We start from the raw sequence: 25,824 nt of genomic DNA, 5'->3' as shown, positions 1-25,824 counted from the left end.
GCAGTTAAAGCAGGAGGAGGAATGAATGACAGGTGCCTCCGCTAAGGCACCAGTATCCCATATGGGCGCCAGTTCACATTCCAGCTGCTACACTTCTGACCCAGCTCTCTGCTGTGGCCTGGGAAAGCAGTAGAAGATGGCCTAAGTCCTTGGGCCCCTGCACCCTCATAGGAGACCTAGAAGAAGCTCCTGATTCCTGGCTTTAGATCAGCCTAGCTCCGGTCATTGCGGCCACCTGGGGAGTGAACCAGCGGATGGAAGACCTCTTTTTGCCTCTCACTCTTTCTGTTTGTAACTCTGCCTCTCAGATAAATAAATAAATAAATCTTTCAAAAAAGTAAAGAATACTAAATTAAAACAAGCAGAATGCAACATTGTGCCTGTACTAAGATCACAGCATTTAGAAATGCAGTCCTTGGGGCAGGTGTTGTGGAGCAGCGGGTTAAAGCCTTGGCCGGAAGCGCCAGCATCTCATATGGGCACCGGTTCAAGTCCTGGCTGCTCCACTTCCCATCCAGCTCTCTGCTTATGGCCTGGGAAAGCAGTAGAAGATGGCCCAGGTCCTTGGGCCCCTGCACCCAAGTGGGAGACCTGAAAGAAGTTCCTGGCTCGTGGTTTCGGATTGGCACAGTTCCGGCCATTACAGCCATGTGGGGAGTGAACCAGCGGATGGAAGAGCTCTCTCTCTCTGTCTCTACCTCTCTGTAACTCTGTCTTTCAAATAAATAAATATAAGTATAAATAAAAAATAAAAATAAATCTTTAAAAAAAAAGAAATGCAGTCATGCAAGAAACCAGAGACAGAATGGAGTCGGGAACCCAGAGGCAGTGGACAGAATGGTACAGCAGACTGTACAAGACTATTTTCATTACATCTAGAGTGTCATTGTTGCAATTAAACTCGATAGGCCACTGACTCGGCCCTCGTCAGGGACAAACCATGACATCAGCTCAGGCGCAGCACGAGCTCAGACTCCACAGACTTACCCGCCAGCTGAGCTGTGACGGCTTGGAACGGCAGCTTCCGGAACATGTCCACCAGGGGCTGCACTTTCCTTATGTTGACTAGTTCGTGCTTGCCGTAGTCCAGCTCGTACACGGACACCAGGCCGTTGGTCAGGATCCCTTTTAAAAGCACCCTGTGCCACCTGGGTGTGCATTGGATTGAAGAGGAAGAGAACACACACAGTCAACACCTGCTGTAAGGTTCAGCAGCACTTTATAATAAAGACGAATGCAAGTGATGGTCACCAAAACCTAACAGTCAATGTTTTTGCAGTAATCCCTGCTTCTTTTTCCAAAGGTTAACTCTTCCCTCCTTTGCCCCTGGCTCATTTGATAGAATCTGCTCACTCAAGAGACTTCTCTGGGCCTCCTGGAGCTGACACACAAACCACCCTCACACAGAATGGCACAGATGCTGCAGGGCGTGAGTAGGACAAGGCCAGGGGATCCCTTCCCCCTAGGCAGATGGAGGGCAGCTGCATGTACATGGTACAGGTTTGGATTGTACCTTCAAGGAGAGAGGCAGGATGGCCGCGCCGAGGGCTAAAGAAAAGCTTTGGAAGCACAGAAGGTTTGAGAGGGTGTGGTGGCTTACAGCAAACACTCCAGGACAGCTGAGCAGGTGGAATGTGGGAGGGTAGCAGACAAAGTCAGACCGGGAAGGCAGGTCGGGGAGAGATCAAGAAGTTTTGAATTACGAGTTCACTGAGACACAAAAAACAACAAACACACAAAATCCAACCTGCCACCTAAAGCAGAGTGGGCAGGGGAGGACAGGGGAGGTTGGGGGAGGCACGGGAGCACGGGTCAGGGCCTGAATTCTAGGCACCGGGAAGAGGTCCACAGGAATACGCTTCCCCGCTGGGTCCACATCACCATCCTCAGAGTGAGTAAAGCCGAGACTTCGTACCCAGACCACAGCTGCCACCACGTGCTGGGAAAGTACTTCCACACCAGGGGAAGGAAGTTATTCCTAACAGGCCCCAGGGAAGCAGCTACGGAGGTGGACTCTGCCTCCAGATTCAGAGAACAGACGGAGGGCTTCCTGCAGGCCCGAGGCCACAGAACGGGGACTGCGGGCAGCAGCGGCAGCACTGCCAAGAATCCTGTCAGCTTTCAGTAAGTCACTCCCTTGGCAGGAATCAGTTTCACAAGCGAATAACCAGGGATTCAAACCAACGTTTACGTTCACCATTATTTATAACAGTGACAAATCTGGGAGGAAAAACCCCACAGAGAAAAAGAGAACCACCAGTAAACAAGAACTCTCCATGTGAGGGCCACCAGGCCCACATTCAAAAGAAATCCTATCACACAGACAGATGTCCACAGCACAGTGTTAGCGGAGGAAAGACAGGCACAACGTTCCATATAATAATACACCAACATACAAATATGCCTAAAAAAGTTGGAAGAACACATACTTTTTTAACAAGCATTATGTCTGGGTGGTTGATTTTAATTTCTCATTTTGTTCTCAGAGGCAGAGAGACAAAAGGAGAGAGAGAGAGGGAGAGGGAGGGAGGGAGAGAGGGCAAGAGGGGGAGAAGGAGGGTAGGAGGGTGAGAGGGTGAGAGGGTGAGAGGGCGAGAGGGCGAGAGGGCGAGAGGGCGAGAGGGGGAGAGGGAGGGCAAGAGGGCGAGAGGGGGGGAGGGAGGGAGGGGGAGAGGGAGGGAGGGAGGGAGGGAGGGCGAGGGCGAGAGAGAGAGAGAGAGAGAGAGAGAGAGAGAGAGAGCTCCCATCCACTAGCTTACTCCCTAAATGTGCACAACAGCTGGGGCTGGGCCAGGCCGAGCCCAGGAGCTAAGAACTCAGTCCGGGTCCAGGCCGAGCCCAGGAGCTAAGAACTCAGTCCGGGTCTCCGATGTGAGTGGCAGGGACTTGAGGATCTGAGCCACACCAGCTGCCTCCCAAGGTGCACGTTAGCAGGAAACCGGCATCAGCAGTAGAGTTGAACCCAGGAACTCTTACATGGGATGCAAGTGGTGTCCCAACCATCATCTTAATGGTGAGACCAAACTCCTGCCTCCCTGATTTTAATGTTTTATGCTTCTTTCAATTTTCTAAAACTTTTACAAAAAACATTTTATTTTTAAACTAAGGAAAAAAACCTAGTCATTTTCTGAATAAAAAAATATTTTCCTAACATTGAAAACAGGAAAAAACATTCAAACCTTCATTTAGGTATATAAGCTTTAAAAGGAATATGGTCACTAGACTTCTGAATGAATGACATCATTTTAAGTCTTAACAGACTGCACAGTTCACGGGTCTCATCTGAGATTCACAACGCCCACGTGCACAGCTGCAGGTCCCCAGGCCCCACTGCGCACGCTTCCCCAGGAGCAGGGCGCAACGCCTCGCCCAGCGACCTACTTATTTTCCACCTTCGCGGCATACACTTGGTCCTTCTCCACGGCCACGTGGCGCTCCTCGGACACGCTGTAATACAGAATCATCTCTTCCATCAGGACCTCCAGCTTGTGAATCTCCTGCCAGGGCTGGATGACAAAGTAGCCTGGGTGACAAGCCACGGGCACATACACATCCATGTGCTCCCCGGGCTTGGACAGGTGCACGGGTGGCGGCAGCTCCTCCACCGAGAAGGGGCTGGTGCACTCTACCACAGACTTCTTGATAATGTCTACAAGGCTCTTTTTGAAACTCTCTCCGGTGCTGCCCGGGGTGGGCAGGCTGCTGTTCCTGTTGCTGGCAACGCCGGCGGTGCTGGACACGGCGCTCAGGAACACATCCTTCTGATGCTTCCACAAGTCTGCGTTTGTGATCTGCCGGTTAATACTGCGGTGAGGGTCGGGGAAGTTCTTCGGGGTGAATAAATAGACATAGGCAATCCCTCTGGCTTCATCCACTTTTGTGACCTGTGCAAAACACAAAGAGTCGTTCAAGAGATTCAAGTTCCACTGCCTTTAAAAAAATCTACTTATCTTTTGAGGTCACCTTTAAAAAATATTGCTTTTTTAATAACATGGGTATCTTGTTTCCAAAAAACAATAAAGTTTCTATACTTCAATAAAAAATTTGTCTACCTATCTGAGAGAGAGAGAGAGAGAGCGAGCGAGCTTCCGTTCACTGGTTCACACCCCAAATGCCTACAGCGGCTGGGACTGGGCTGGGCTGAAGCCAGGAGCAGAAACCAAATCCAGACCTTCAGCTGTCTCCCGGGGTCTGCACTGGCAGTAGATGAATCCGGTGAGACCCAGGTAGCAAACCTGATACAGGACAGGGGCATCTTAACCCGCATCCTAACTGCTAGGCCAAACACCCACCCCTCACATTAATGCGGGAAGGCAGGTATAATATTAACCTTAAATATTAAAATATTGTATTTTGTAAAAAACAACAAAAAAAACCACCTCACTAAAGCACATTTTATTTAAGGTAAGGTGAATCATCCATCACAGCTTAGCAACAAACGGGCTCCTACGTGGAACAGTCTTGGCGCACAGTGACCACCTCATGAAACAAAACACCTACCAATCCTGAAGCCTCGGAGAAAACCTCCTAACATCCTATGCCATCATCACTTAGAGAAAGGAAGTCATTCTATATGTCGTGACTAAAATCTGTCTTATTAATGACACTTCCCAACACTCAGAGCAGAAGGGATAGTATGAGGGATCCTCACGCACACATCACCCAGCGCCGACAAGAAGTGATCCCCATGATAGCAGGCAGTCCTCTAAGCGTTCTGCAGAGGACTGGGGCCCCTCAACCCGGAAGGGGAGGAGAAAGCTCTGACACCCACCATACCCCCGAGACCTCCAGCCCAGATCCTTGCGTGGTCCTAGCACACGTCTGCCTGCCCAATCACACGGTGGGTGAGAGCCCTGGCCAGAAAAGGGGTGGAAAGCACCAGTGAGCCGGCTGCGGTTACAGCGGCACACCTCTCGCCCAGACCGCCTTCTGACGGCCACCCAGCTCCCTCTGCCCCTCCTGCCAGAACACCACAGCTGGGGACATGGCCTGGGGCTGCTGACCGCTCTCGGCCCCTCTGGTGTATCTCGGCTATCACAAAAATGAGACATCTCCAGCCCTCTCTGCCTTTTATGAAACGGGGCTGGAGAGGAAAGGCAGGAACACAGGTGCGGGGGGAGGTGGCCCCAAGCAAGGCACTCACCTCCAGTAACTGACTTAAAAAGCTTCCTCGTCAGACAAATCTATCCTAACAGCGCTTTGAAGTGCAGTGAGATACCGACTGCCGGCTCTACATTGATGATCTAGAAGTGCCATCTTAAAAGCTAATCATTAAAAAGTATTTGTGCCAATACTCTGCCTTCAGATGCTGAAAGAGTACCTGGGAAAGCAAAATTCATTGCCCTGTAACAATCAAATAAACAAACTTGGCCATAATTGTGTTACTGTGCACTCTAAACCCGAGAGGGGTGGAAAATCCATGCCAGCTGGATTGATTTGGAGTTCTGTATGAAGGTACTTCGCAAGGATGCTTCATGCTAATGTTTACATAAAATGATCCCACTACCTGTGTTAGTAAACAACGAGAAAAAACCACGTCTCTGTTCTTGGAAGCATGAGCGAGGTTTTTGATTGGAGGCTGCAAAAGTTGATAAAAGACAAGACTGAGCTAGTGAAATCAGTAAAGCAGAGTAAAAAAAGCTTCAGGGGAAAGATGCGAAAACCAAGATTATCAACAAATAATTTCTTTATAACCCATTCTATGTTAGGAGGAAAAAAAGAAATAAAGGACTTTTAAAAGATCGTTAGGAACATTTATCAAGAGGTACGTGGCCCCTTCGTGGGGACTCAACTCCTTATCATGAAGCAAAGCAGGAGCAGCCGACCCACCATGCCACCTTGTTAATAACAGAAACATTAACATAAAGTGCTTAAAAATAATCCTGGAGGGGCTGGTGCTGTGGTGTAGTGGGTAAAGCCGCCACCTGCAGTGCCGGCATCCCACTGAGACCCGGCTGCTCCACTTCCAATCCAGCTCTCTGCTATGGCCTGGGAAAGCAGTAGAAGATGGCCCAAGTCCTTGGGCTCCTGCACCCTCACAGGAGACCTAGAAGAAACTCCTGGCTCCTGGCTTCGGATCGGTGCAGCTCTGGCCGTTGCGGCCAATTGGGGAGTGAACCAGCGGATGGAAGAGCTCTCCCTCTCTCTCTCTGCTCCTCCTTCTCTCTCTGTAACTCTATGGAGACAAAGGATAATGTCTTAAACAAAACAAAGAGAAAAACTAAGCCATGAAGTATCTACACTCCACATGTAATCAACGTCTTAAATATAACAATGTGTCAGATGCGAAAGCATCAGGTTACAGTGAGATACAATTCTTTTCCTGAAACCCACCGACCAGCAGGAATAAGATAACTCACCTTAATGCTACAGTCCGAGCAATTCAAGACAGAGTCTCTCAACCAGAGCACGGCGTCTGGTGTCCACATGCCAATCGACTGTGGGATATCTGCTAAGCAGCACTTGATGGCCTGAAAAGTGCACAAGTGAACACAGCAACTTAAAATACGTAATTATAAGGAACGTCAACACTGCTTTCCCACAAGTCACACCTGCCACAACAAGACACAGCATGCGACAGCGACAGTGGGGCTGACAGAGATCGTCACAGCCCGCGGGCTGAGCACCTGCTGTGCTCCTGGCTCTGTTCACAGGGCTCCCACTGTCCCTAACCCTATGACGAGCCAGTGGGTGTGCCAGGCTCTTCCCGTGCTCCTCTCCCTGTGATGCTTCTGTGTGGCCTCATCCAGCAGCTGGCGTGGTGGTTCAGGGAATAACATGCGCAAGATCATAAAGCTGCAAAGACAGGGCCGGGCTCCACATCCAGGCCTTCCCTCTAAGCCGCACTTGACAAACGAGCTGTTATTCGAAGAAAGCCGAGTCCTGTTGCAAAAGGCGTTCCTGGAGCCCTGTGTGCTTCACTCAGCATTGCCTGAGCCCCTGCAGGTGCCGGGCACTTGTGCTCACCTTCTGAAGCTGTGACGGGAGGACTGGGAAGGGCGAGACAAGCTGAACTCCAGGCGCACCTGGAAGCCACACTGCCCCACACACTGGCCCCTGCCACTACACTTCTGTAGAAGGGCTACTGAGGGGAGCAAAGCTGACCTCAGGGGCTCCCTTCAGCCTGCGGAAGCCTTGGGATGGACGGAGGCCATTGGCAGAGGAGGTGAAACCTACTTCCAGGATTCCCTTTCCTCCCTGGGCCCTTCCCCCTGGCCCGCCCTCTTCCTCCAGGCTGCAGAATGTGGGGAGGAGGCCATTCAGAGGCAGAGAGCACCTGCTAATCCCTGCAGGGAGCGGGCTGGGCATATGGGGCAGGTGCACTGGGGAGGAGAGAAGGCTGGAAGCCCCTGGGAGTGCTGCCCCACAAGGCACTGTTCAGTGGTGCTGGATTTTCCACTTGGCCAAAAGAAATACTAGCGGGGCTGGCGCATGGTGTAGTAGGCTATGCCTCTGCCTGTTGCACCAGCAACCCATATGGGCACTGGTTCCTGTCCTTGCTCTTCTAATCCAGCTCTTTGCTTATGGCCTGGGAAAGCAATGGAAGATGGTCCAGGTGCTTGAGCCCCTGTACCCATGTGGGAGACCTGGAAAAAGCTCCTGGCTCCTGGCTCCTGATCAGCCCACCCCCGGTCATTGTGGCCATTTGGGGAGTGAACCAGCGGATGGAAGACCTCTCTGCCTCTCTGTAACTTTGCCTTTCAAATAAATAAATTAAATTTAAAAACTACTAGCACTAGGTATTTTAACGTAAATTTTTCTAATTTTTAAATCCTAGCAAACAGCTTACATGTTTAAAACACTGTGAGAGCCAAGAGCCAAAACTCAGTATTTATGGGTCAGCTTTGGCCAGCAGACCTCTGGTTTGCTCCTTTGGCTTAGGCCTCTTCGGGAGACAGTATAAGCCACAGGCTCGCACAGGCGGCTGCAGGGTTTCCACAATCAGAAGTCTGCACATCTGTCAGATAACAAACCTCCGCGAGTTAAGAGAACGCTGCTAGTGCCTATTTGTGTCTTTCCACAAAGAAGGTACTGCTGTGTGCTTTCAGGCGATCAGAGCAGGGCCGACTTCCCCTTCTCCAGGCTTTTCTAGGGAAGGCTGGCCCTCCACGGATGTCCCAATAAGCAGCTGCAAGCGACAGCACTTAGGGTCTGTCAATTTCAATCATGATGGCCAAGCAACATTACAAGTAAACATGATTTTAAAAATAGGCTTGAACACCAGTTAGACAGCGTCTGGCTATTGCTAGAAAAGGCAACAGTGAGTGGAGTGAGAGATGCTAAATGCCAGCTAATCATTGGTAACTATGCTTCACTCACCGAGTGCTGACGATGGAAGAGCTATTCTGGAAAACACGTCTCTCTCTCTTTTTTAAGGGTACTGATTTCTGGACAAAATGTTTAAAGGTAGTAAGCAATCTTCTTTTTAAACATTTATTTATTTGAAAGGCAGAGTGAGAGAGGAGGAACAGAAATCTTCCATCTGCTGTTCACTCCCCAAATGAATCCAACAGCTGGAGGTGGAGCCAGGCTGAAGCCAGGAGCCTGGAACTCCATCTGGGTCTCTCACGTGGATGGCAGGGGCACAAGCACTTGGGCTACCTTCTGCTGCTTTCCCAGGCCATTAGCAGGCAGCTGGATCAGAAGTGGACCCAGAACCCACATGGGATGCCAGCACTGCAGGTAAAGGCTTACCCTGCTATGCCACAATGCTGGCTCCATAAGCGGTTCTTCACCATTTTAATGGACTCAAAATAACTCAAAAATCTTTATTATCTGGTTGTTTATTAACACAAGGAAAGAGTGTGATGTTAATCTTTTTACTAAAATGCAGGGGGAAAGTCATATAAAAATGATTAAGTACAGGTGGATTTCCAAAGAGAATGGTGGCCGAATCAAACTGCAAACTCAGGATATAAAACTTCCACAGAGTATCCTGAACTATGCAGGAGTCAGTGCTGGCCTCTAACTGTACTGAAACCTCTAACTGCACAGCTCCACCTAACGACTCAGTGTATTCGAGAACACATCCACGGAACAAGACTCTGGACGTGCAACTGGCCTCGCTGTCCCAGACGGCCACCTGTTACTTCTGAAAACCATGACATAACCGCATTTCCTTGCAAACCAGGACTCTGATCATCAAAACCTGAGAAAAAGATCTAACCCAAGAGGGACTCCCAGGGGACGGCTGGGAACACGCCCAAATCTCTTCCAGCACACGGCCTACCTGCGGTGGTATGGCGATCACTTCCGGCAGGAATCGAGGCGGGATTTCCCTGAGTTCCGACACTTTTACAGACGTCACGGTGCCGGAGTCCAGGAACTGCACATCCAGGGCCCGGCTGCTGTGCACGTTTGTGATCTAAATGAGACAGGCGCTGGTGACCTTAGGCACTTCCAAAGGACCGGTCCTCTCTGTGCGCTACATTGTATGTGACTGCATGCTAAGAACACCACCATCAGGGCTGACTACAGGTTTTCCTTAACGTGTATTTATTCACTAAATACTCTTTTAGAGTTGAGTTGATTTCAACTTCTCGGTGTTAATTCACTGAATTGGGGATAATCAGGACGCTCATCACCATCATCATCTAAAATTCCTAAGTGGAGTAACATTTTCTGTTTTTTCGATTCCGGGCCACAACTATAAAACTATTTGATGTGATTTATATGTTGCTGATTATAAGCTGCAATCTACTTACTAAAAGACTAAAATGTAAGAAAAGAACCTTTTATCTTAATAAGGAAATAAAGTCCAAAGATAATTCAGAGACCTATAAAATCTTGTAGAGACAGGAGGTTTCACATATAAAACCCTACAGAGACAGGATTTTACTTGTAGTGAGTAAATATTTTATTTTTTAAAAAGATTTATTCATTATTTGAAAATCAGAGTTACAGAGAGAGACAGAGGGAGATAACAGACACACAGAGCTGGGTCACTCCCCAGGTTGCCACAAAAGCCACGGCTGGGCCGGGCTGAGGCCAGGTGCCAGGAGATTCGTCTGGGTCTCCCACATGGGTGCAGAGGGTCCTTTGGGTCATCTGCTGCTGCTTTCCCAGGCCATCAGCAGGGAGCTCTATCAGAAGTGTAGCAGCCGGGATGTAGGAGTCGCAGGCGGAGGGTTTAAGCTGCTACGCCACAGTGCTGGGCCCCCATATTACATATTTAAAAATCACAACATATTATATAGCTTCATAAGAAAGGCTGGTAATGTTAATCATTTGTCCTAACTGGGGAAAAAAAAAAAAAAACCACCTGCAACTCAGAGTCATAGAGAGGTCTTTACAAAAGTCCAAATTAACAGTTCAGAAGTAGGGAAACCGTGTGCTGCGTCAAGGTAGTAAACTAGCTTTGTGACCATTTGTGTAGCTGTCAAGAACAAGTGTGCCTCCTAGACAGAGGGCCTGCTTGTCACTGCCCATCGCTGTCTCCCTCCCCAGCTTTCCACATTTCTGACAGGACGAATACTAACACCTTCTGCCCACCATAGAGGGGACAAGATACAACTTGGTGGTCGTAAATACTAGGTACTTTTCTCGGGTATTTGAGCACACGCAGAAGGTATTTTTGCCAAAAAATAAAATACAGTAACTGAATTTAAACATGAAGACACTCAAGTTGAGAGACACTTTAGGAAGTGCTGCGGCTCTTCCAAAGTCATGAGCAACAGAGGAAGCGCAGGTGAGCTCCAGGTCGGGCGAAGCTCAGAGGGCACAGGACGCCGTGGAGCAGCCTGGGAACTGCCAGGAAGCTCTGCAGGCTAGCTCAGAGCAGGACAGGGGTGCCAGCCTCCTGGCTGTGCTAACTACACAATGGCTGTGTGAGACATTAACATACGGAGAAGCTATGAACAGGGCAATTGTGGGACCTCTTTATGCTATTTTTTGCAACTTTTTAAAAAGTCTGAAATTATTTTAAATTAAAAGTTTAAAAGTAAATATTTGCACAGTTACATGCTAAGAACTAAAGGAAAACAAGAGTTTTATGATCTAAATAATGCCATAATCTTTTCAACAAGCCCTGTTTTTGAAGTTTAAATCTAAGCACACATGGAGCCGGCATTGTGGTGTAGTGGGTATAAGGCGCCAGTTCGAGTCCTAGCTGCTCCACTTCAGATCCAGTTCCTGCTGAAGTGCCTAGGAAAGCAGTGGAAGATGGCCCAAGTATTTGGGTGCCTGCACCCACGTGGGAGACCAGGAGGAAGCTCCTGGCTCCTGGCTTCAGATCAGCCCAGCTGCGGCCATAGTGGCCGTTTGGGGGAGTGGATCAGCGGATGGAGGAGCGTTCTGTTTCTCTCTCTCTCTCTCTCTCTCTGTAACTCTTTCAAATAAATAAATTTTTAAAGCTAAGCACACAAACCTTAATTATATCACCCCAGATCTCAGCCTTGTGGCACACACTCACATTAATGACAATAATCACTGCTCTCATTAGACATGGCCAAGTTTTACTTACATAAAGAGAAAATCAGTATCATTAGGTTACCAAAATGTTGCTGTGCAGTATTCAAAAATCAACATTGGCCGGCGCCGCGGCTCAATAGGCTAATCCTCCGCCTGCGGCGCTGGCACACTGGGTTCTAGTCCTGGTTGGGGCGCCGGATTCTGTCCCGGTTGCCCCTCTTCCAGGCCAGCTCTCTGCTGTGGCCCGGGAGTGCAGTGGAGGATGGCCCAAGTGCTTGGGCCCTGCACCCCATGGGAGACCAGGAGAAGCACCTGGCTCTTGGCTTCGGATCAGTGCGGTGCGCCAGCCACGGCAGCCACTGGAGGATGAACCAACAGCAAAAAGGAAGACCTTTCTCTCTGTCTCTCTCACTATCCACTCTGCCTGTCCAAAAAAAAAAAAAAAAAAAAAAAATCAACACAGTGGCTCTCCTCTCACCTTTCTAGAGCTGACTTCTTTGAGAATCTGACAGAAATTAAGCACGATTTCCCCAAAACATAGAGTACACATACAATGCATGTAATTCCAGCAGGGTGTGGGGTCCAGGACCACCTCCCCGTCTCCGAAGTCCTAGCATCTAGGTAAAGAACCTCTATATCAAGGAAAAGGCAGAGAAAATAAAAGAAAAGATCTTCAACTTTAGCAACAGGAGGAAAGAAGGAAAGAAGGGAGTGGGGGAGAAGGAAGCGGAGGAGGAGCAAGAAACCACAAAAATCCAAAACCTGCCTTTTAAACAATGGGCAAACACACGACAAAACTAAGAACCCTCCTTGTACATTCCTAATGGAGCCTGCCAGGGACAGCACTGACAGGGACGGGAAGCAGAGGTCACGTGAACACTGCCGCCAAGGCATCCTGGGCGGCAGACACAGCCCCAGACCAGGGGGAGGCAGGGGCACCCGGGACCTCACACGGGGCTGTGCCCTCAATGGGAGGGCGACTCTGCAGAGCTATCAGCAACGCTCTCTCTACACCCAGAAACTCTAGCTCTGCCCGCGTACCCTGGGAGACAGGCACAGGAAGCTTCACAGTGGCACTGATTTTAACAAAAATCCTAGAGTGTCAGTCGCTGGGGAAACGCAGGACTAGTGTGGGCCCAGAGCCGCTGCACACCGCGGTGCCAATGCGGCACGTGGACGTGACGACGGAAAGGGCGGTTTCAGAAGCAGCAATGTGCTTCGCTGTCTCCGTCCCCCTCTGAAGCAGCCTCTCGGTTACACTCGTCTCCCTTCCACTGCACACATTCCAGCTGCACCCTCACGTCCACATTCTCACCACATACGTATTCAAACTACGCAGTTGGAGCGTGTGTGTGCAGACGCCCATCTAGCGAAAGCATACAGAAGTCAACTGCAGGGAGACCACCAGGTGCAGTGGGCCACTCCCCCAGGGGCTCCGAGCACGTGGGTCAGGTTTCAGGTCACAGAATGGTGATATTTTTTTTAAAAATATTTTTTAAAAAAGATGTTTGCATATTTGAAATGTTTCACAGTAATTAAAAGAAGTCCAGTGACTGGTTTTACCTCTACGCGTAACCATTTTCCTTTGCAATGGAAGAGGCAGATTTTCCCGCAGAAGGGCAGGGAGATGAAGCACTCGGAGGTCATGTGCTGCAGAAGAGAAAGCAAGGCTCTTTTATTACCGTCAGCTACACCACCGGCCAAACGGACCGCCGCGGCGCAGGCCGCTGAGCCATGTTCGATCTGGCTTCCCGTGGGCCCTTTCCTGTACAGGAGCGCTGGGTGGCTGCAGCAAGTGTTTTGGGGCTACAGTCCTCCTGCCCTGTGTTACTCATCCACGTGCTGATGCCAGCGAATCACCTGCTGTAAATCAGCACTGTTGCAACGTCTAAGGACGGGAGAGCCAGCAGGATTCCCTTGGGGTGACGAACCCGCCCAGGGGCAGGAGAGCAGAGCAGCCTGGGGGAAAGGCAGGAGGCTGGGCTGGCTGTCTGGGGTCTCTGCTTTCTATCATTAGATTCAAAGTAAAGTTTCATTGCAGAACAAAATGGACATCAACACAAATCTGTGTGTTCGGGTGAGGGCCAGCCCGACAGACGGCAGCTCCTCCCCCCTTCTGGGGTGGCTTGGAGCTGGGGTCCTGCCCATGGTCTCCATGGGTTCAGAGGGAACGTCTGTAATTTCCCAAAGGTGCCCGAGAGCACTAGGAAATGCCCAGCGTGCTCCTCGCCACAGAGCTCGGAAGCACATCCATGCACGTGAGGCCCGGGAGCCGGCCTCCCTGGGGGTCTCAGATGTCTCCAGGGCAGACTAACAAACTAAACTCAGCTACCGCCCTTGAGATACAGGGGTGATATCTGCGAACGGGACTAAAGCTACAGGTGCAAAGCCCCCGTTCCAGACTGCGTCTGAATGCAGGTCTGAGGAGTCAGCTCCGGGCTATCTGCCCTGTGAACACTAGCCTATGTACCGCAAGGGATGCAGACAACTTGTCAAGTAACTGCCCATAGAGCCGAAACAGGAAGCCAGTCCCGGTGCCTCCCAGTGCCTGCGCTCTGCAGGTGAGGGGGAAGGGTCACTTCCAGGGACGAGGGCGTCATATGGAAGCGGCAGTAGGACTTACTTGGAAATCACAGCATACTCTGGATTACAACTACAATGCCCTCATGGAGGTAAGGAAACAACTTGGGAGACTTAAAACCGCTACAGATTCTGATTCAGAAAAGAAGTACTAGAGTTGAAGGGCAAGGAGCTTATGAATACACTTTGAACTGCAGAACCACATTCACCGGTGCCACAGGAACCAGGAGGAGCTCGGGAGGGAAGATGAGGGCAGAGGAGCGGAGAGTTCTAGCCTCCTCCTGAATTCCCCATTCCTCCTTTGCCCGAGGCAGAGGAACCAGCAGACAGTCCCAGGCAGCTGCACTGCGGGATCCCCAGCTGCATATTATAAATAACACTTGCTCCATGCCAGCTACTAGTCCTCGCGGCAACCCCACACGCAGACATGATCATTATCTTCATTGTGTAAGGCAGAAATCAGGGTTTTGCTTTTCTTTAAAGCTCTGGAGTCTGAGGCTCTCGCCTGCCATTCCAGACATTCTACCTCAAACTGCTGAGACATATTCCTACGTAAGCAGTTCATAGAGCTGCTCTAGCTTGCAGCTTTGGGGCTGATTTCAGATGCAGGCCACCCCGTACCTTGCAGTGGAAGTAGTCCTCTATCTTATGCAGGAGGTCCGTGAGCTTGCTCAGACCCTTGCAAGGCACCTGGCAGTAGAGGGTTCCATCGGAGCAGATATTCGTTACCTTGACGTTGGTGTACATGGCGTCCACCTGAAAAAGACACAGCGAGAGTGCCTCAGAGCAGAAGGCAGCTCTCACCCACCTCAGGGCTCCTCTAAACCTCCGTCACACCTCTCTGCATTTTAAATCTTCTGTGTTGGAAACTAGGACAGAATGAAATTAGTAACGTAAGCAACAAAACTACCTTAACTGCCTTGGATCCCAGTTGCCATGCAAGATAGACATTGTGCCAATATTAGCAGATTCAATCGTCTTGCAAGGCTAGAAATACCCTTAACTTTGGCTTATCCTGCCACTCCGCTCATTAGGAAGAAGAATTACTCCATGCAGGATGCTTCTTCAACATCAACAGGAGTGAAGTCAAAAAGTTCTCGCAGTGGGGCACACACTCGGCCTCGTGACCAGGACGCAGGCTGAGGTGCTGCAGCCGGTGCTGCAGCTTCTGTTACCGCAGACCCTGGGAGGCAGCACTGCCGCCCCACTGGGTCCCTGTTACCCAGCAGGAGACCGAAATTCAGCTCCCAGCTCCTGGCTTCAGCCACAGCCAGGGGCTTTTGGGAACATCTGGGGAGTGAACAAGCAGATAGGAGTTCTCTCTGTGCCTCTTAAATTTTATTATCAGCCTACTTCCTAAAACTGATTACGGTTTTTAAAAACTATAATCAAATAATTGATTTTAGCCATTTTTAGTCAAGTCATAAAGACAATTCAGTTTTACTTATTATAATAAATGTTTTCCCAATGTTTTCAATGAAGTCTTTAAAATGCTTTTAAATGATTTTAATGTCTCATCCTATTTTTTCAAAAGGTTTATTTATTTGAAAGGCAGAGTGACACACACAAACACGGGGGGGGGGGGAGAGAAAGGGAGGGAGGGGGAGAGAGAGAAAGGAAGGGAGGGAGGGACGGAGGGGGAGGGGGAGGGGGAAGGGGAGGGAGAGATATATCTTCCATCTGCTGGCTCACTTCATAAATGCCTACAATAGCCAGGGCTGGGTCAAACCACAGTCAGGAGCCAGGAACTCCATCCGGGTCTTCCCTGTGGATGGCAGGGACCCAAATACTTGAGCCATCATCTGATGTCTCCCAGGATGCATATTAGTTGGAAGCCAGATTGGAAACCTAGTAGCTGTGACTGAGACCAGATACTCCGCTATGGAATGCGGGCATCCCAAGGGGCAGTTTAACCCACTGCCTTACAATACCTGCACCTCACCCTACTCTTTAGACCGGATATCCTGTAATCTGTTAAAAGGCTTCCTTCTTTCTGGAAATTTATGCTCTGCACATTTTAAAAATGCTAAATATAAAGCTAATAATAAACATCTTCATGTATCTGATGTTCCTTTCCTTTTTAAAGATTTATTTATTTAAAGAGTGACAGAGGGAGGGAGGGAAGGAGGGAGGAGGAGGGGGAAGGAGGAGGGGAAAGGAGAGGGGAAGGGAGGAAGGGAGAGGGGAAGGGAGGAAGGGAGAGGGGAAGGGAGGAAGGGGGGAGGGAGGGAGGGAGGGGGAGGGAGGTCTGTCTTCCATCTTCTGGTTCATGACCCAACTAGCCACAACAGCTGGGTTGGGCCAGACCAAAACCAGGAGCTAGGAGCTCCAATGGAGTCTCCCACATGGGTGGCAGGACCCAAGTACTTGGCCCATTTTCTGTTGCTTTGCCAGGCACATTAGCAGGGAGTTGGGCTGGAAGTGGATTGGCCAGCACTCAAACTGGCGCTTCACTATGGGATGCCAGTGTCACAAGCGGTAGCTTAGTTCACTTTGCCACAACGTTGGCTCCTAATTTCCCCTTCTTTCATATTATCTTCTTTTATTATCTTTGCAGAAATTCCCTGTAAAATTAGCATATGTTCACTGAATAAAATGGAAAAAATCCAATTCCTAAGAAATAATTACTACTGATCTTGTGGTACCTTTTCCCTCCTGGCTCAGTCCTGCCCCCACTCTTTTTGTCTCAATATATATGTAATCTCTGTCCACAGGTAGCACAAACGGTGCAGCGTCCTTTGTGGATGGTTTCCTCTTGCCAGTGGGGATCCCAGGGGTTGGTACCTGGAGGTGAACCTTCAGGGACTTGTCGCACGCGGCCTTCAAGCAGGTGGCATTGATATTGATGTCGTCTTCTCCTGAGGTGTCGTACAGCACCACAAGTGGGATCTCAGACTGGTCGAGGACCTCCACCGCAAAGATCTTTCCACAGGTCAGGGACTCGACCACCTTCACAACATCAGGGTCGTCACTCACGACTTCCAGTCCTGCAAAACACGAAGCATCCTCACCTCCACTCAGGAACAAAACCACTTACGATGGACCGATCGGTTGGTCTGTTTGGACCACTTATTAAAATCATGGGTCTCCCAGAAAATTGTTAATTTTGTATATGTGCTGCTGAAGCGAGCACATAAAATTGTTAAATTTTGTATGGAAGCTTTGTTTCACAGTTTTCTTTAACCTTACCCATCTGCATTGCAGAGTTTTAGAAGTAAGTGAATGTCATTTGAATGATACACTAAGGTAAGTAATCGCAGAACAATTAGAAAAATTGATCCATCACAATTTCTACATGAGAACTCTCCTTTTACTTTATATACAAATACATTTTTAAACTAAAAAGTGATATATATCATGTATATATCATATATATATCTCATATATATATATATGGCTATTGATTATGTGTATTTGCTATTTCCTTCCTAAAACTCTATCCTTGATTTTTGCATTTCCTAATTAAATATATATAAACAGTTTTCACTTAAAAACATTTATTTGAAAGGGAAACATGAGAGAGAGATTTCCCAGTGGCTGGTTCACTGCCCAAACCCACAACATCTTGGGCTGTCCAAAGCCAGGAGCCATGAACTCAGTCTGGGTCTCCCACTGGAGACGTAGGTGACAGGGACCCAAGTACTTGGGCCATCACTTGCTGCCACCCAGGTTGTGCATTACCGGAAGCTGGAATCGGGAGAGAAGCCAGGACTTGAACCCAGGCACTCTGATATGGGATGCAAGTGACTTAATTGCTATGCTAAATGCCCAGCCCAATACAATTTATTTTTTCTTATAAAATGAACGTGCACTTCCCGGAAGTCAAGACAACCACTTTTCTTTTTTTTAAGTACACCATTATGAGTCCAGAACACCAAAGAACCTTTTGATTTATCAAATACAGATTAAATGGTGTTTAACCTAACACAGGTATTAGGTGAGTTCAGCTGTAGTCCAATGACCCTTTCTAAAATCTGTGCTTCTATATACACCTATAGAAGCAACTTCCACCAGCCCGTCATCTGCCCGATGGAACTGTGCCCCTCATTCCTATGATCTCCCCCCAGATCTGCAGAAGAAATTCCCAGACTCCTCCTGAGCCACCCTCCTCCTCTTGCTCTGTCCCTGCCACAGAGCTCGCAGCTCTCCTCAAACCTCCCCCTGCAGCATCCTGGTTCTCGTTCCACGCTCTTGACACGTTCTTTTCAGGCACTTCCAACAGTGTCTAGCAGGCTTTTCAAACGACTTCAGGTTTGTCTCATGGACAGAGTCCACGCCAGCTGCACGCCCCAGGACTCGCCCCAGCTGGGAAGGGGCAGCTCCTCTGACTCAGGAGAGCAGGATCCTCCTCCGCACTAAGCCACGCCCTCTCGGCCCAGCTGCTCTTGGGGTCCTCCACACCGCTCACTGCTCACCGGGCTAGGTCACTCACACCCCCTCCAAGGGGAAGAAGCTCTGCCTGGCGGGATGCTGCCCGGGACCCACAGCCAAACGTGGGCTCGGGCACACCAGGAGTACTGCAGTCACCTCACAAGCTGACCCAATCCCACGATGCAGGGCTTCGTTTAGTCATTACTGAGTTGTTGGAACAGAAAGAAAAAACTTCTCTACGACGGGCAGACATTTAATTAAATATAATAAACATATACAGTATTTAAATGTAATATAGATCATAAAAATAAAATACGGCATTTTCAGGATGATATGAAGAATATATTAAACATGAATTTGCTTAAATCTGTCAAGAAATAACCCATTATAGCACCATCTCGAGACACCCGCATCCATTTTAGGATTTAACCTCCCCAGAGTACACCGGTAAAATCCTACCAAAATGAAGAGTTTTTAAAAGAGTTCCTCTTACCTGCTAGCTTACACTTTGTAGCTTGGAATGACAGTGAACAGAACTTTGAGTTCAATTTGTATGCTTTGCTCTTTTCAACACTTTCACTAAACCCATAGTCAACATAGCATACCTAATGATAAACAAAACAAAACAACGTTTAGGCTCAGAGCTCTTCATCCTCACTCAGAAAGTCATCTGACTGTGGTGGGGGTCTGGGCTGGCAGTAAGGCACCTGTGACCCGCACTGGTAGTGCCTGGGTTCCGGTCCTGGCCCCAGCTTCCTCCTAATGCAGACTCTGGGAGGCGGTGCTGATGGCCAAGTGACTGGGTTCCTCACTCACACAGGAGCCCTGGATTGAGTTTCCACTGCCTGGCTTCAGACTGGCCCAGCCCCAGGCATTTGAGGAGTGTACCAGCTTATAGGAACTTGCTCTCTCTCTCTCTCTCTCTCTGCCTTTCAAATATGTAATAAGTACATTTTAAAAAATCACTTGATTCATTTAATTGGCTCAATTTATTCTACAATCCACAAGTTCAGTGGCCCCATAGCTGCCTGGACAAAGCCAGGGCCTATCCCAGAAGAAAAGGCTGGGGCTGGGGTCAGGCAACCAGGGCTCCCAGTTTCGGGTCCCAGTCCTCCACTTCTCTCCTATCATCAGGAAGGAAGGACAAGGCAAGGCCGCTCAACTCCGAGGCTACGCCAGTTTCTCAGGAGCACCCCTGCCGGGTTCCACCAGCTGGGCTGCCCTGCCTCCGCTCTCTTTGTTAACGTCACGGTGCCCGTGTCACCTTCTTTCTTGAGTGACGGGTGCCCCCCTGTTCCTTGCGCAGCAGCGTTTTTTGCAGAGGGCATCCTTCCCGCGGCATTTTGCAGACTCTAGCTCCCCAGGGCAGCATCTGTGATGTTCAGCCCTCCACTGTTGTGACGCTTTGGGTTGAGTGCACAGTGGCGCCGTGGACAGACAACACGGGCTTCTGCACCGGAACAACAGGAACTCCTCTGGTCACTCAGGCTGTGAAGCAGGGTGGAGCCTTGACCCAGGCTCAGCAAAAGGTCCCAAGCATGCTGGCCAGGGTTCCACGTTTGCAGAAACCTGCAGGACTTTTCCTCACCAGTAGCACAGATCCTTACAAGCCTGGATGTTATTTTATTTATTCATTTTTCTATTTGAAAAAGAGTGACAGAGAGAAAAATGATGGGGGGTGGGGAGTGGGGGAGATATCTTTTTCTGCTGGTTCACTTCCCAAATGACCAAACAGTCAAAGCCAGGAGCCAGGAACTCCATGTGGGTCTCCCAAGAGGGTGGCAGAGACCCAAGTACTTGAGCCCTCGTCAGCTAGGGTGTGCATTAACAGGAAGCTGGACTGGAAGCAGAGGTGGGACCCCATCCCAGGTATTCCAACACAGGACGCAGGGGTCCCAAGGAGTGGTTTAACCTGCTGCGCAAGAACACCCACCCCTGGTTATTATTTTTAGAGTACTTGGTGAACTTTTAGTTGAAAAGGACTGTCTAAACAAAGCATTCCTTTTGAGAAAAATTAAATCTAGAAACATTAAGTGGTGGTTTAGAATAATAACAGAATCTGGGGGGAAAGTGTTCAAAACCTAGTATGTGTCTCTAGTCAAAGCAGATGATGGTTCTTTAAAAAAAGAAGAAGAAGAAGAAAACAAAGGCTTGGCATGCTAGGAAGTACCAGGCAACACGGAGGCAAGGGTCTGTCACTTTCTGCAGGAAAATCAAAGACCACAGGCCAGCCTCCCAGTGCCTAGACTGTGGTACCAAATATACTCAACACAAATCCTCCCAGTGGAGAAGCAAAGGTGAGAGGAGCAGCAGAGACCACGCACTCCTTGCCCTACCCCGGGATACGTGGGCCTGCAGGACCTGGCCACCTCTTAGAGTCCACCCCTGACTCAACACTGCCTTGCTCTAGGCCACCGGCCAGGCCCTCGCGTCAGGCATGAATGCGAGTCCACTTCTCCCCTACTGAAGCAGCACCTGCTCTTCCTTCTCTGGCCTCAGGGTCCAGGGGGCCTGCAAGTCCTTTTCCAGCCATCTTGCTACCAGCAACCTGGATTCTGCCCTTCCAAGACCCGGCATGGAGACAGTGGGACGTGACCTCGGGGAAACGCAGACGGCTTCTTAGCACAAGGCCAGGCCGGAGAGTGACAGCTCCCAAGTCCTCAGCGGGGTCCTGTAGTGTTCGCAGTTGCTGCTTTTTCATCACACAGCACCACATGCTTGTTTATAAAACACCTGTCGCTACGTTGCCCGGTGTGACTCTGACCACAGCCAGCCCTGCCCTATGTCCTGCACTCTGTGAGGGCCGGGTACCTTCTGGTGCCCGGGGATCAGCACCAGCAGGCTCCCAGACCTGCCACTGGGCTCCAGTCCCTTCCTGGTCCTCTGCTGCCACCAAGAGGCCAGCAGTCTCACATGCCATCTGAGTAACCAACACACACCCCAGGGGGTGGAGATCCCAGCGGGGTGCCCACAGGCTCCTTCTATTCCCCAAGGATCCACAACTGGAAAGCAAAGAGGAAAGCAGTGCCTGCTGCCAGACACAGTTCAGCGCAAGAGAAACAAGCAGCTGGGGTTTCTCCCAATAAATCTGCTCTGTCAGCTTCACAAGGATGGTGGGAACAAGGCAGACCAGGATGGCCTTAGCCGCGCTGTCTTACGCACTACCACCGCAGCAGACAAGGAGCCGCCTTCCTTATCCCCAACACCCACCCTGAAGTGCAGGCGGCCGCCTCACCCCCGGTTCTCCTTCCCTTTGGCCACCCTTACTGCTCTCTGCTCCTCTTCTGCCTGCCATCTAGAAGCCCAAGAGTCTCAGGGCCCGGTCCTGGGCCTTTCTCCTTCAGTGGGCATTCTTTCCCAGGGGCTAGCACCTGGTCCCACGACTTCAAGTAGCACCTGTGTGCTGACCCCTGCCGACCTGATGTATCTCCAGCCTCGCTTCTCCCTAGCGCCAAACTCCCCATGTGAAATCTCAAAGCTATCTTCCCACTACACAGGTCCCACAAAGTTCTTGAGTCTCCCCCATACTGATTCTTCTCCCTGACTTGCCAATCACAACCAGTGGCTCTAGCAGCTGCGCCCAGTCTTCTCTTTTGCTTACCTCCTGTCAGTTCTACCTCCAAACACATCCTGAACTGTCCCATCACCCCTGAGCCCACTACTGCACCCCACTTCAGGTTACAGGTAGCAGCCTTCCTTCCTCCACGCCACTGCCGTCCACTCCCCACAGTGGCACCGGAAGCCCCCGTGCACACGTGGCAGCACGTCACCATTCCCGCCCTTCCTATCACAGAAGCTGGCTGTTTCCTTCAGGGCACTGAGACCCTTCCATCTGCTCCCTGGATACTGCTTTATTGTCTTTACTTCTCACTAGGACATAAGGTCTGCAGAACAAGGGTCCGTCTGTTTGTTCTATGCTCTACAACAGTGAGGACTGAGTTAAAAGTCCCTATGATGCTAACACTAACATGACGACCGCATCTGATTTTACGGGTAAGGAGTCAGAGAAGTACAGTGGCTTCCCCCAGGTCACATGTCTAGAAAAGGCAGAGCCGAGTCTTAGACTCAGGCTACCTCACTCCAGGGCGTAATGTGCCAAAGCAGAGGCAGAGGCCATGGCAGAGGCTCCAGGACCAGCCCTGGGACCCCGAGACAGGCAGAGATGCCGGCAGGTCTCTGCATCACCCACTGCAGGCAGTGCTGCACTGGTAATGGGTCACTGGCATCCATGTGTGGTTCTTCTCTCCCTAAGAAACCCTCAAATAGCTTGGCTTTTGCTCAACTTTCAAAGGGGAGTGGGGGACAGAAGTCATCTGGGAACATCTGGGGACAGTTATCCCCTGTCAGCTAGAGGCTCAGAGGAATGGAGGGACCTGACCGAGGACACACAACCACAATGGGCAGAGACACGATGAATGCCCAAGCCACCAATCACGGCCCTGTGCTCTCCACTGGTCCAGCGATCAGCTTGCCCTGTGGCTCCTTCCAGATATTTCTCGAATAACCACTGAATATACCCCAAATCACCACCCTATACTCAGGATCCAGGGCATTTCCACTGCCCTCAAAAGGTCCCTCTTGCCCTTGAATTAGCCTGCTCCACTTCCTGCCCTCATCACTGGTCTGACTCCCTCACAGCCGGCGGGTCTTCACCTGCCCTCAGGTATCATGCACACGGAAGCCTACGGTGTTACATGCCTGTGTCTGCGGTTTGCCCGTGTGGTTGTGCGCATCAGTGGTGCATTGCTTTTCATTGTTGAATGGCACTCCACGGTAGGAATAAACTACAGTTCGCTCAATCACCTCTGGTGAACACCTGGGCTGTTTGTGGCTTGGCAGTGCCAGAAAGCCGCTAGGGACACACGCGTGCCGGCCTTCTCGAGGGTCTGTTTTCATTTTTCCTGGACAAATGCTTAGGGCTCCAATGTCAAGCGTTCATAAGACACCGCCAGACTGTCTTCTAATTTTCAGATTGTCAAAGTTAGGCAAATTACTCAAAAGTTGTGTCTGCGGATTTGGTCAAGGAGTCTCCTACATTTCCCTGGGGGTGGGAAAGGATGGCCAGGTAGCTGAGATGGACTTACTTCTGGAGATGGGCAGGGCCTATCCCACTGAATAAACTAGACGTGCGGTACAAGCATCCCTCTCTGACCACCTGTGCTGGGCTGGGCAGGGGTTTCAGCGGCAAGTGACTGATGGGCTCAAGCCTGGGTGCTGGGACTGCTCATCCACACTGGTGACAAGTGGGATTACTGGCTGGGGCAAACGGGGTGCATGGGGCCGATTCTGTCTTACAGAATAGAGGCTGCAGAAACAGAAGTGTGTGTCCTGGCTTACACAAGCTAGAGGAAGCCCGACGGCCTCTGGACACATCTCTCCCAGCACCTGGGAGTGCCCCAGACAAACATTAGGGACCATGCACTTGGGAGACAAGGGCCTCTCCACCAACCGTCCTTCCCAGCGAGAAGGCAGGGACACATGCAACTCTGTACGTGCCTTTCCTTCCAGGGAAGGGGAACGTTCTAAGAATCAAGACAGAAAAGACCCTCTTCTCTCCCTAGACCCTCCACAGATGGCCACGAAGCTCGTGCAGTTCACGAACAGCTCCGCCAGGAGACCCCACTACCCTCAGCAGAACTCTGCCTTGAAGGCAAGGGTGCTCTGCTTCCTGGGCTCTGCACTGAGGGCAGAGGGTGACCTCCAGGACTGGGGCCAAGCGCCTGGACATGGGGGGCAGCTCCTGGAGGAGGACCAGGGTCCTGGCCACAGCAGGGGGAGAGAAGAGGGGTACCCCCCCGGACCTATGCTGCTTCTTTCGCTCCAGAGCACGGCCCTGGCGAGATGCCCTCCGGGCTGTGGTCAGCAGCACACAGCACCTTTTCCTGCCTCGACCACAGCCACGGGTGCGCCCAGGGAGGTTTTCTGAGATGCTGTGACTGCCACTGACTTAGAAGCTACCAGGGGTGCGTTTTCAGATACCAGCTTTTCAGTGCCTGGAGAAAACCACATCCAGTTAGAAGAGACGTGATGGGAGAAGCCACCCCTACATCCGGGGACGGACACGTGCGTCTGCACACGCACAGACAGAGCAGCAGTGCTTGCCTTTATCTTGCTCTCTTCCGTGGAGATGACCTGCGCCCGTAGCCAAGTGTCCTCCTCTGCATTTACGGCCAGCAGCTGCCCCACGTGCACGGCCTGCACTGGTGTGACGTTAGGGTTCTTGCTGTAATACTCCTTCATCTCGTCTTCCATCAGCTCCTGGGCGGCAGAATAGTCTTTGCCCACATACCTGAATCCAAGGAGGAAACACACGTGAAGCAGCCCTGAGGAGGACCAAGCACAGGAATTTGCTACCGTCACCCTGCAGAGTTCTCCTCTGCCATCTCGCACTCCAGCCTCAGCCCTGGGAGCACCAATGGGGAGGGGAGCACGCACTCGGTGAACCTTCACCTCTGGAAAATGGAAGATGTGCTACCGTGGAGAGTGGGCAAGACCAGACGTGGCCTGACACAGCGCACAACACAGCAACCCCCAGACAGCACAGAGATGAGCAGGCTGAGCAGAGACCCAGGGAAGGGATGGGACGGAGAGACTGCAGGCCACCGAGACACCACGGGAAGCCAGACGTGCAACAGTGACCTGGGATCATCGTGGATTACTGAGAAGAGGATCTAGTGGATAACTCTGGCCTAACTAAGGCTGGGTCTGAATAGGCTGCAGGCTCTGAAAAGCAGTGCAATTTTACTAGAGTAAAAGCCACGCCTTAAGATCACTAAAAATCACCACCACGTAACAACTCCTCCAGAAAACTACTGAAGAACTGCAGCAAAATGCCAAAATCTGATACTTTTAAAAGAAGCACACGCCGCAGCCAAGGTCTTTCCCGCCTCCTGTGCCTTCTGGGAGGCGTTTTCCCTGGGATACACCCCATCTTTCTCTGTCCTTTTCTGAGGCTGACAACTGCAGTCAGCTCATCCTACTTCATGTTATCAAAACGTACTCCTTTCCTTTCTGCCACACACAGGCCGTGGGTTTCCTGACTTTCAGTCCTCGACAGACAAGCGCATCGAGGGCCTCCCTGCAGGATGTGAAACCTGGCAACCAAGTCTGGGTCGTGAAGCAGTAGGGCCGCCTCGGCCACAGAGGAAGCCTCTCTCGGAGCAGTGGCTGCTTTACCACTGAACATTACATGGATTTTATTCCTTCCAGAAGCAGCAGGAGGAGCGTTGCCATACTCCATCATGTACACTTACTGAGCCTTGCAAACGCCAAGGTACTGCCTGGAATGCGGTTTCCCTGGGCTCTGAAACTAGCAGGCCCTGGATTCTGCTCCAGTGCCGGCTTCCATGGTCCTGGAGCCTCACAGGGCTGCCCTGCTGCAGTGCTGCCACAGCCCCGGGAGCTCCACTCACAGAGGCAGGGCAGGGGCCTGTGGGAGGTGGTGGGCTCAGGGCAGGCTCAGGG

The 25,824-nt window shown here is 50.7% G+C and overlaps 1 protein-coding gene across 2 annotated transcripts in view; it reads right to left on the bottom strand.

Annotated features, from left to right (window-relative positions):
• Positions 1-25,824, bottom strand: part of TDRD7 (tudor domain containing 7) — a 71,468-nt gene that overhangs the window by 5,742 nt on the left and 39,902 nt on the right. For both annotated transcript variants that reach the window (XM_051856279.2, XM_070054746.1), the window contains 9 exons: positions 24,463-24,649; positions 18,854-18,965; positions 16,774-16,976; positions 14,611-14,745; positions 12,973-13,059; positions 9,230-9,364; positions 6,360-6,470; positions 3,382-3,884; positions 988-1,148 (listed from right to left, as the gene is read on the bottom strand). In XM_051856279.2, the coding sequence (XP_051712239.2) occupies positions 988-1,148; positions 3,382-3,884; positions 6,360-6,470; positions 9,230-9,364; positions 12,973-13,059; positions 14,611-14,745; positions 16,774-16,976; positions 18,854-18,965; positions 24,463-24,649 (1,634 nt within the window). The remainder of the gene's footprint in view (positions 1-987; positions 1,149-3,381; positions 3,885-6,359; positions 6,471-9,229; positions 9,365-12,972; positions 13,060-14,610; positions 14,746-16,773; positions 16,977-18,853; positions 18,966-24,462; positions 24,650-25,824) is intronic.

This window comes from Oryctolagus cuniculus, chromosome 1 (genome assembly GCF_964237555.1).
Source record: "Oryctolagus cuniculus chromosome 1, mOryCun1.1, whole genome shotgun sequence".
Classification (NCBI taxonomy): Eukaryota; Metazoa; Chordata; class Mammalia; order Lagomorpha; family Leporidae; genus Oryctolagus; species Oryctolagus cuniculus.
The sequence above is the reverse complement of the archived record's forward strand: the minus strand, read 5'-3'. Positions and strand labels throughout refer to the sequence as shown.